At 33.6% G+C, this 12,289-nt stretch overlaps 1 protein-coding gene across 1 annotated transcript; it reads right to left on the bottom strand.

The window, feature by feature from the left end:
• Positions 1-273: 273 nt before the first annotated feature.
• On the bottom strand, positions 274-1,978 carry LOC105773564 (protein ALP1-like). Its single transcript, XM_012595568.2, has one exon. It carries the CDS (start codon positions 1,888-1,890, stop codon positions 358-360), a length of 1,533 nt encoding a protein of 510 aa, XP_012451022.1. The 5' UTR covers positions 1,891-1,978; the 3' UTR covers positions 274-357.
• Between the last annotated feature and the right edge of the window lie 10,311 nt (positions 1,979-12,289).

Below are 12,289 nucleotides of genomic sequence, written 5' to 3'. Positions count from 1 at the left end.
ATTTTATTTATTAATTTTTTCGGTTAAACTCAAAAAAATCGGTTAACCGACCAGTTTCGAACCGAATTAACCGTTAACCAAAAAATTAAAAAATAATTAACCGACCTCCGACCAAAAAAATTCAGTTAACCAACCGATTAACCGAATTCGGTTAACCGAATTTTTTCAGTTTTACCCGAATTTTGCACACCCCTAATTTAGCATAGCATACACTCTGATCACAAATTTCAATTTTTTAAAAAAGTAAATAGAAAAATGTTGGCAAATCCATAAATGGAAATTAAATCAGGAATAATCTTTATTGCCATACCCCAAAAGAATAACAAGCAAACTACAGAAAAGATTCCTAAATCAATACTATAGAAAAGCAGTGGAAGATGTACCACGGCCGCCAAGCCCATGGTGCAACAAATTGTGAGCGATGTGATCTCTAGCTTGTGCGGAAGCCATGGACCTTATATTATTATCAGGGATGACCTCATCGTCGAAAAGCTCGAATTTAAGCTCCGGATCCATCACCTCATTTCTCATCTCACAGATATTATGCAAAACGCAGCAAGCTCCAAGCACGATCGGCAACTCTTGAAGCTTAACCTCGGTTCTCTTTTGTAAACACGACCACCGCCCTTTCAGCCTCGCGAATGCCTCCTTGGCCACCTTTTCAATCTCCCCGATTTTCTCATTGAAAGCATGTTGAGCCCAAGTGAGGTTTTGGTGGCTGTAAGGAACCAAAACCCAGTCCATTAATGGGTACCCTTTGTTGCCTACGACGCAAACGTCCTTCAAATGTCCCCTTGTGGCTCTTTGGTGAAACGCTGATTTCTCTAAAATTTGATCATCGGACATCGAACCGGGCCACCCAATACATATGTCGGTGAAAGCTCCGGTTTGGTCGACAACGCCTTGAAGGGTAATGGAATATGAATTTTTCTGGTTCCTCTCCGTGTGTTTTTTGTTGAAATACGCTGCGACGCTGACTTTTGGTGCAATGATGGGAACGTGAGTAGTGTACATTGAACCGCCCACGTTGGGGATCCCAGCGGCGGACTCGAATGCTTGTTTGATACTCTTCATTTTGCTTTCGTCAGGCCATTGAACGAATTTGGGCATTAAAACAGTTTTAATTGCGGCACAAACCTCTAGAACCAGCTTATGACAAGTTGAAATCCCCAACCCGAAGCGCTTCGATACCATCCGAAGCGGTTCACCCGTGGCCAACCTCCAAATACAAACCGCCACGCGCTGACGAACTGGGATCGCATCTCGAAGCATAGTGTTCTTTTTCATAACTGCAGGTTCGAGCTCCTCGCAGACCATATTGAATGTGGCTTTGCTCATACGGAAAGCGCGTTTAAACTCCTCATCGGGGAAATCTGGGTGGTTACACTTAGTCCACCAGTCCTTGGATCGGTCTTTAACCCATAACCGCCTTTGCTGTCCGGATCCGCTGCCCGATTGCGATGGACCCACATTATCGGACCCGGCTGAAACCGTCGCAGCCGCAGCGGGTGAACCAGATTTGCGGGCGCGTTTGTTACTGGAATTATCCAACTGGTTCATTTCAGAAAACTGGTTTTCAAAATACCCATTCATTTCCTGAACATTTCCATTGTAATTGGCTTGGAAGAAAGCTCTATCTTGATCAGAGTTAGTCACCCATTGATACTGCTCTTGCTTTGCTTCCTCATCCAACATCAAAATCGAGGAAAGTATATCACCAAACCCACTCTTTTCGCTGACAAGAGATTCCTCAAAGTCCTTTCTACTCCTCTTCTTGGTGTTTCCGTTGAACCCAGTTTCCATATCCAGAAACCAAGAGAAATCGCTGTTGTAGTTGTTGTTAAAAGAAAAATCTTCAGGAGAAAGAAATGTGAAAGACCCGATTTCCATGTAACTAAACAAAGGTTGCTTTTGATTGAATGCCGCGATTGACGAAATGGGAAAAAGGCAAGTGTGATGATCTGAAATTGGAGATGGGAACGGAGGGCTTTGGGTTTACTTTATATACGTATCAGCGCACACGGTTAGCTAGAAAGGAGAAGCGCGTGGGAAGGGCATGTGTGAACGCGGTGGCCTTTGACGCTGATTTGACTTTCTACCTTTTTTTCCCATGTGCAATTTATTTTATTTTTTATTTTAAAAATAATGACGCTACTCGGTGTAGTGAGTAGACGTTTGGGCATAAGGAAAGTTGGGGCGAAGGTTCGTTAAAAGGGAAAGGGAAGAGTAGGAAGACAAAGAGAAGTAACTGAACTCAAAAGCAAAGGGGGAGGAAAGAATAAGGATAAGGTTATCCCTATTACATCCTTGGCCAATAAAACTGAAAAGTAACTACTTGACCTACAAATCTAGAAAAAGGTTGTAATTGTAGGGCCCTCTAGTCTAGAAGAAGCGCTCCTTTTTGTGTGTGCAATGTCTAGAAGAAGCTTTAAAGGTAATAAAAATCATTTGTTTATGCAAAGAGCTAATTAATTAGTGAATTAATCAATCCATCAAAGAAAAATTTTAAAAATAATTTAAAATATTAAATTTTTCAAATCCTCAATTTTGCTATTTCAACAAAATATCTTTCATATTATATATATTAAAACTCTTTTGATTGATTTGATTGTTATCCACCCATTAAATTTACTTGAGTTTGAACAACTCTCTTTAGATATAATATGTATGTGTATAATGCGGCACGTCCTTCTAATGAGTGCATCAATACTAACACTTCAATTCTACATTATCAATATATATAATGTAAATATATTATATTTATTTCTACCTCGTTGTAATCTAATAGTTTAATAATTTTGTTTACTATTAATTATTGCATTTTATACAAGTAAAAATAAATTCATTTATGTTATATCCATATTTATTTTAGGGTGATAATTTGGTATACTAGTAGTATCTATTTTATTCTACAAATAGTTTTAAAATTTTGGTATGTGTCTTTTTTAAATATTTATTCATTTTAATATTTATATTCTGTAGGACACTTCCGATTAATTTTCTTATTTTAATATATATTTTAAGGGTTTGTATTTGATGCATTAGCGATGTATTTTTTTCCCATAAGTATTCTTAAAAATTTGTCATGTCTCTTTTCTTTAAAAATACTTATTTTTAATATTTTATTATACTCCTATATGACACTTATCAACCCATAATATTGCTTGTGAAGTCTAAAACTCCATTAATAGTGTACCAAATATTTAATAGTTTTTATATTAGATCAATAGTTAAATGTTTTTCGTTAAAATTTGAAATATAGCAGTGAAATTAAATATATGAGAATAATAGAAAAAAAGTAAAATTAAATTAGTTTTAAGTGCATAGCTTAATTGTTAAAATGCGCTCTAAGTTTCTACGTTCTTTATACACTTGGAATTTAGTTTTGTACTTTTATTTTAAAAAATTTTAATTTTTCTACTTTTTGGATTTAAAAGTGAACTTCAGTCACTAATATTGTTAAAATTCTTTTATTAAATTTAGGTTCATTACAATATTATTTTTGTTCGATAATTATCAAATGGATTTTTTAGTTCAAAATATTATACTAAAAATTTAGCAATATTAAAATTGAGTTTAAATTTTAAAATAAAAAGTAAAGAGTCTAAACTTCTAGAAATAAAAGTAAGATTAAATTTCAAATAAAAAAGTAATTTACATAATATAAAAAGGGTTATAACTAGCAAAAGTCTTTCTCTAAATTAGGTTTTTATAATGGAAGCTATATATTATTTGCATCGTGAACACAAATATTATGTAGTAGATGTAAGATTTTCTTGTACCATATTGTGGGGTACAATATCTTTTAAAAGGATGAAGTCAAACACAAGCACCAGAGATGGCTTGCAAATTCTTTAATTCGAGACATTTAAACATTCGAAAAGTGGTTGAGATAATTGGAGACATTTAAACATTCGAAATGTGGTTTAGAGGATATTTGTTGTTCTAAAAAAATTTCTCATATTAACAATATCACCTTAGTAATTCTAAAAAAAAAACATCTTAGTAGAGCATAAAAAAACAAAGTTGGATTGTACTAGCATGTTACATACTTCGTAACCTCATTCATAGGTAGAATTGAGATATTCATACTTTGAAGAGGACAAGAAAAAAAAGGTCTATGCAATCTCAATGATACAATTAATAGATGATGATAATGAGTAATGTAATATATGTTAAATGTTAAAGAGCGGATAGCCCAACAATATGAAACGCTAGAGCAATTACATGAAATTACATATAATGTTCAATTTTTTTAGTAATCGTGTTATTGGTTATGTTCTTGGATTAGCATATTATATATGGTTATTTGATATTAATTTTGTTACTTGTTTAGAATTTTTTATCGATTTTGTTTATTTTATGGTAATTAATTTTAAAAAATATATAAATTGTATAATTATATAATTATAAATTGTACTATCAAAATAAAATAGAGAATTGCGATGTAATAACACATCGTCATCAAATTATAAGAAAATGTAATTAATAATATGTTGTCCAAACAAACCATTAATTAATTTATGTTTTTAATTAAACGCGTATTAAATATTATTGTATAATTAAAATAATCTCAAATTCCTAACAACCTCTAAAAAGGAGAACCTTAATTTTGTTTCATTTTGATGAGCAAATCCACATTGTTTTTTAATGAAAACCTTCATTCTCTAACTTTGCCTTAGAAATACAAAAAGTATATTTTCTAATAAGACAAACAAGAAACAAATACCCCAATCCAACATCAAACATAAATAAATTTGATTTTTCATTTTGTGTTTTTCTGAAAATGGCAAAACGGGAAAGTGTTGATTGGAACAACCTTGTACTAACTACCCTGTTTGTCATGTTCCAAGCAAGCTTAAGAGGATTATATCACTTTGTATGATTAGTTAATTAATTCTAACACATGCGGAAATAACATGATTATTAAGTAATTATGCTTTGAATTCAACGAAAAAGACACTTTGACTTGACATGGTTCCGTTCCACTACGTGAACACCTCTCATTATGATGCAATTATTCATGTACCAAAAAGAAACATGGGTAAATTACATCAGCATCACCCAACTATTACTTTGTTTTCGTTTCGGCCACTAAGCTATAAAAAATTAAAAAACGTGACTAAATTTTGATCACTTGTTTGTTAAATATTCTAGTCCTTAACAAAACGATCATATGGCTTGTTTTATATAATGTTAATACCTAATTTGGGCGTTCATTTTAAAAATCTTTGACGATGATTTCAAAAAAATTTCAAAAAGTTTCTAATAAAAAAAATTATAAAAAAAATTGAAAATTTATTTTTGAAATTATAAAAAATATTTTCATTAAAAAATTGTAGCTGTATTGAATTTAAAATATAAAATAATCTACCAAAAGGACGCCCATTTTGTTTTCGGCTGGGTGGACACAACATCAAAAATTCTCAAGTGTTGTTAATGATATGTGGCGTTATAGTGGAGATATGTCAAAAACTTTAAGAAACCTCACGGCAGGGCTAAAAGAGTGGAATAAGAATGTATACGGACACATTGGGATGCACAAACGAAAACTTCTACAATCCTTAAGCCATATTCAGAAGGAAATGGAGAGGTCAAACTCAGAGTCGGTAATTGAAAAGGAGATGGACATAAGAGAGGAACTTGAGGAGGTACTTAACCATGAAGAATTGCTCTGGAAGCAAAAGTCGATGTGCGATTGGCTCAAAATGGGAGATAGAAACATGAAGTTTTTTCATAGTCATACATTGCACAGAAGGAAAGTAAAATACATTAATGCCTTACGTAATAGAAACGGGGAATGGTTTTACGACCCAGAGGAAATCCAAATTGAAGCAGTAAACTACTTTCAACAGCTGTATGGGGAGAAACCAAGTGGGATAGGGGACTTGCCCGTCAATCGTTTTCCTCAGCTGGAGCAGAGTGACATCGACTTTCTAAAGAAAGCAGTCTCAAACGATGAAATTAAAGTAGCACTTTTTGACATAGCCCTATTAAAAGCTCTTGGTAGTGATGGCTACCATGCTATATTCTTTCAGAACCAATGGGATAGCATTGGGAGCACAATCTATGGCTGGGTTAAGGAAGTTTTCAAAGGCAAGCCTATTGATCCAGAATTAAACAATACACTCATTGTTCTTATCTCAAACACTTCTCAGCATGAAGAGATCTCGCACTTCCGACCTATCAGTCTCTATTCCGTTCTTTACAAACTGGTTATAAAAGTTATAGGTAATAGACTCAAAGTAGTGATTCCTAAGCTTATTACACCAGAACAGGTGGGGTTTATAGGAAAGAGTAGAAAGTGTTTGACCATCAAAATTAACTTAGAAAAGCTTATAATAGGGTTCATAGGACTTCAATGATAAATCTATTCAGGCAACAACTATATCAGAATTTTTACGCAAAGTGATTATGTCTGCATTTACAACATCCATAATGCAAGTCTTGTGGAATGGAGTACCCACAACGAAATTCAAACAAGAAAGAATAGTACATCAAGGATGCCCTCTGTCACCTTATTTATTTTATGTATGGAGTGGTTAGGGCATAGCATCAAAGCAGCTGAGGCCTCCAAAGAATAGACTCCTATTAAGCTAACAAAGACAGGACCTCTCCTATCACACCTTTTATTTGTAAATGACTTGGTGATTTTCTCAATAGCTGACATAAAACATGGTTTACTACTCAAAAGCATCATGGATAAATTTTGTAGTTTCTCAAGGTACTGGGTTAATGCACGAAAAACTAATATGTTCTTTTCCTGAAGGGTGGATGATAACTTAAGTAACAGATTGAGTAGGCTTTTGGGGTTCCAAAAGGTTCACGAGCTAGGCTCTTATTTAGGAATCTCGCTTTTTCATAAAAGAATTACTAATGCTACCTTAAGATTTGTTGTAACAGCCCGTTTTCAGTGAAATCAAAATAATGGTTTCGGGACCACAAATCCGAGTTGGAAAGAAATTTTATTTTAATATTATTGCATGGTCTGTATTATGATAGAAATAATGTATGAAAATTTTGATAAGAAAATTTTACTGACTTCATGTTTAATTATAGAAAAGACCAAATTGCATAAAGTACAAAAGTTGAATTCTAGTAGCTAGAAGGATCAAATAGTTATGGAATTCAAAATTTAAGGTCCTTATAAGGCAAATAGACCATTAAGAGAAGTTAGTAGATATTTATGATGATTCATCCATGAAAATTTAATTAAAAATGACTAAATTGGAAAGTAAAAATAATAAAAGATGATAATTAATTAAATAAGGAAAATATCATCTATTTCATCTTCATCCCCAAAATTATTCTATGGAAACCCTAGCTAAGAGAAAAGACATCAAGCAAGCTTAATTGGGTAAGCATTCTTGTCCCGTTTTTAGTAATTTTTATATTTCCGAGATCGTAATAACCTAATCTATCTATTTTAGGGATCAATTTGCAATGTTAGCAAAGCATTAAAATTTTTCCATGGATGAGTATGCTGAAATTTTGAAATTTATGGTAGAAAAAGAAAGGTTGTTGATAGATAATCAACTTTTGTAAAGGAAATTTTCATGAAATTGTGATTTAGAGACTAAATTGAAAAGATGTAAGATTTATAGAAAATTTTTTATTTTTGTGAAATACATGGACTGTTATTGTTATATGAAAAATTCGGCTAGGCTTGGAATAAGGATTAAATTGCATGAATTTCATTTTTTGAGCCTAGGGACGAAATTGGAATTAATCAAAAGTATAGGGGTAAAATGATAATTTTTCCTAGGATGTGAATTGGATGGAATTGAATGTGAATTGTATTAAATTGAGTTAAATTCATTCGTATAGATTTGGATAGACCTAGTTCGGAATTGGATCGAAGAAAATAAAAAGTATGGGATTAGTAGCCTACGAACACGAACAACTATCGAGGTAAGTTCGTGTAACTAAGTTGTGTACATTTATATGTTTAAATTAAGTATTATATGTGTGAATAGTATAATTACCATGAATGTGAAAGTGATTAAATATTTGAAAATGCATGATAAATGTTAAGTCCTGTTTGAACAAATGATAATCGATAGATATAAGTTTCCCGTATTGATTGTGGTCCTGCATATGTTGCTGATACACCATAGCTCTTACGAGCATCCTATTATAAGACCTCTCGAGCTTCCTGTTACATGGTTCTTGAGAGCATCCCGATCGGTATTGATCCTACATGTGTTGCGGTATACCACAGCTCTTTGTGAGCGTCCTGTTATATGATCGGTATGGATTCTACATATAATGCGAACATACCACATCTCTTTATGAGCGTCCCGATATAGGCTCTTTGTGAGCTTCTTGATATGACTAACTTCCTATTATATCGCTATCCGGAGCTCCCTGATAATAACTCTTCGGAGTTACCTATTAAGGTCAATAAGCTTCCTGTTTTAAAATCTTATGAGTTTCTTGTTATAGCTTGGATAAGCTTCCTATTACATGGCTCACATGAGCTTTCTGTTATATGGCTCGAGAGAGTGCTTCCTGATTATGTGCCCTAATGGGTACCCCTGTATATGAGTTGACGGATTACAGTTTTGTACACTTCGAGTGTACTACATGTGTATCCATCAATATTTCAAATAAATTCAACGGGGAAAGTTCTGACATGATTAAACTGAGCTTAAGATGATTTTTCATGGAAATGTACATGTTATATAGAAATATGAAATGAAAAGCATATGTATATGAAAGTTATTACATGATGAGCTTATCCTTGATTCTTGATGTTTACATGTAATATGTGACTAACAAGTTTCTTGAGATTATATGTGTTTAGGCAAATTGCCAAATTTCTTTGGATGAATTTTGTATGCTTATCTTAAATATAAATGATTGGTAAGTTGATTTTCCGTTATAAGAACTTACCAAGCATAATATGCTTACTCTATTTTCTTTCCTCTATTTTATAGTACTCGAAAGCTCGTGAAGGTTGGAACTTGGTCGGAGACACATCACACTATCCCTCGGACTTCTTGGTATATAAAACAAACTAACTTTTGGTATAATGGCAGGTATAAGTTAAGTTAAGGATAATGAAGAAATATTTTGGTTGGAACTAGACATTGGAATGGCTTGTAATAGTTCTATTTTGAAGCAAAAGTATATATATTTGTGTGTAGCTTTATCATGCTTGGAATGTGTTTGAAATGGTTAAGTGTTGAAAAGCATATTGTTATATTGATGGTAAGATTGAGTTAGCATATTAAGTCCAATATGCATATAGGTGATATTACATCATACTTAATACATGAATTTGGCTTGATTTGAATGGTTTGAATTAGTTGGTGAACATGTTTAAGTGTTGTTGTAGGTGAAAGGCAAATTGGGTGAGAAAAGTAGCCTGAAAATGACTTATTTTTCATCCACATGGGTAGAGACACGGGCGTGTGGTTTGACCGTGTGTCCCTTGTACCTAATTTTTGAAAATTAAATTGTCCACACGGCCTAGCACATGGGCGTGTGGCTGGCTGTGTGACCCAAGTCAGAGAGTTACACGGGTATGGACACGGGCTGAGACACGACCGTGTGCTTCACAATGAATGCCCACATGGCTTGGGACACGGGTATGTCACTTGGCCGTGTGAGCCATACGGTCAGGCCACATGAGCATGTGTCCTCTACACCTAAATTTTTTTTTAAAATTTTACGAAAAATTCTCTAAGTTCCCGATCTAGTCCCGACTTGTTTCAAATGCATAAATTGGGCCTTGAGGGTCCATTTAAGGGATAATATGATTGAATATGATTGGTTTAAGATATGGAGAGTAAATGTCATGAATTAAGTGTAATTGTTCTGTAAACTCTAGTAATACTCCGTAACCCTATTTCGACGATAAGTATGGGTTAAGGGGGTTACATTTGTAGTTGAAAAGGTTAGAGCTAAGTTATACAATTGGGATGCAAAACAACTCTTTATGGTAAGAAGGTTCACTTTGGCACAATTAGTCCTTCTATCTATTCCAAATTACTTTATGCAATCTATGCAAGTTCCAAAAGAAGTATGTAAAGAGATTGAATGTTTGGCAAGGCAATTCATATGGGGTTCTAATATTGGTAGACGAAAGTTAGCACTAGTGGACTGGGGCTTTGTATGCTAACCTCACCTATGTGCTGGCTTGGGCTTCAGCGTTTAGAAGACCAGAATGCCTCTTTTTTATTGAAATTAAGGTATAATCTTGTCACCAAAAAAGAGGATTTATGGGTCAGGGTTTTACAGTCAAAATATAGGTTAAAAGAAAGGATCCTTGAAGATATCAAGAGAGGGAGTTGTTCAGCTATTTGGAGAGGGATTAAAAAGGTGTGGCCGCTACTGAAGAAAAACTTGTACTGGAACATTGGAATAGGAACCTCAGTCCGCTGTTGGGAAGATTTTTGGATCCTAAAAGTAAGGCCGTTAAAGATGTATGTACCCTCCCATAGACAGGCCTATCACGGTCTGTTTTTTTAAAGATATGGTAGCAGAGGATGGAGCATGGAATATGGAGGCTTTTAAGGAACGTTTGCCGGAAGAAGTTGTTAAAAGGATCGCAAGTATCCTACCACCATACCCTCTAACTGGCCCTGATAAAATCATTTGGGTACATACAACAAATGGAAGATTTGATAAAATCATTTGGGTACATACAACAAATGGAAGATTTTTAGTTAAAAGTGCCTATTATATGTTAAAAGCAGATATGTGGGATGCAAAGGATACTAAGTGGAAAGTCGTCTAGAAGTATCAAGAACCACATCGTGTTCACTTCTTCTTATGGCTCGTTTACAAACAAAGACTACTTACTAACTAAGAACGGGTAGAAGGGGCATTGGATAAAGTACGTCCTGCCCAGTGTGCCATTACGAGATTGAAGATATTTTACATTATCCTTAGAGATTGCCCGAATACTAAAAATGTTTGGAAGTACTTTGTGCCAAGGAATTATCAGCCATAGTTTTTTTTTTTCAAAAATCTCTCAGAGTGGATTAGATCAAATCTAGAAATGTCTAGTTGGACGTTGGGAAACGGGGTGCATTGGTCTTCTCTTTTTGGTTTACTAGTATGGTGCATATGGAAAAATAGGAATCTTTTTGTGTTTCAAGGTATATCTTGGAATTTTATGGACACCATTAAGATTTCAGTAAATTGGGCAAAACAATACAACATAGTGCATAACTGAGACTTGTCCAGAAGAGTCAATTTAGAACCTGATGTATTAGGAGAGTCTTGGAATGGTAGGAAAAATGATTGCTTTAGGTAGTTGGTTTAGTTAGGTTTTGTTTCACACCAAAAATAAAATATAAAATAAAATTTTCACCGAGCCAAAAACATATATATATATATAGGAAAAAAATTGATTTCCATCAATTTATATATATTTTCAAATAAAACAAAATATGATTTTTCTTTCATTCGGTAGAAACCAAATTTTAAATTTTTTAAGGAGAGGATCGGTAAAATTTTCAAAAATTTGAAAATCTCACGTAACATTATAGACATTTTTATACTCATATTTTCATCCAAAGACAAGCTCTCCCCCTCCCTAATCCAAGGTAATCGAAAATTCATTATATTTGAATTTTACATAGACCTCAACATCCCAAGATCTCTCTTTTTGGGAAAAGAATATCTTTTAAGAAATACTTTTTTACAATATTATAATAAAAAATATTAACAATTGAGCTTGAATACAAGTTGAGAACCTTTTATTGTCATCTCATCATTGTTAAAGGGTTTTGTCGAGAGTTTGCCCTTTTTGTTTGAATAGGGAATCAACCGCTTTTTGTAGTGTATGACACTACGATGGTTTTATTTTCAATTTTTATTTTGTATTGTGGCAATATAATGTTCAACTTCAACTCTAAGCTCATCCTAGTTTGCTTCTTCAAGGTGGCTATAGCTTTTCTTCGTGATTATGTTGGAAAATATGGATATCACATATATAATAAAAGTAATTACATGTTATTATTTATTATCATAAAAAGGTTAGCCCAAATTAAAAGTGATAGCAGTAACTGAGTTAGAATCCAAATCCTCCTCAAAAGCAATGTCTTTAACCTTATTTCTCCCTCCAAACTCAACATCCTTAAGAAATGTTGCAGTTCCCATCTCAAAAATATTCATAATTATGGGATCATAAAATTTATAGCCCCTAGATTGCTCAAAATAATCAATAAAGTAGTTGTTCACTGTTTTCGAGTCAAATACTTTTTTTATGTGGCCTATAAGCCCCTAGATTATGCTTGTAGTGCACCTCAATCGCCTTTTTTTTTTCTATTTTGTT

Source organism: Gossypium raimondii, chromosome 6 (genome assembly GCF_025698545.1).
Source record: "Gossypium raimondii isolate GPD5lz chromosome 6, ASM2569854v1, whole genome shotgun sequence".
NCBI lineage: Eukaryota > Viridiplantae > Streptophyta > Magnoliopsida > Malvales > Malvaceae > Gossypium > Gossypium raimondii.
Note: the sequence above shows the minus strand (reverse complement) of the source record. Positions and strands in the feature narration are given on the sequence as shown.

What these genes read in the sequence shown, in the direction of transcription:
- LOC105773564 (XM_012595568.2), bottom strand. Translation starts at nt 1,890, where the DNA reads ATGGAAATCGGGTCTTTCACATTTCTTTCTCCTGAAGATTTTTCTTTT.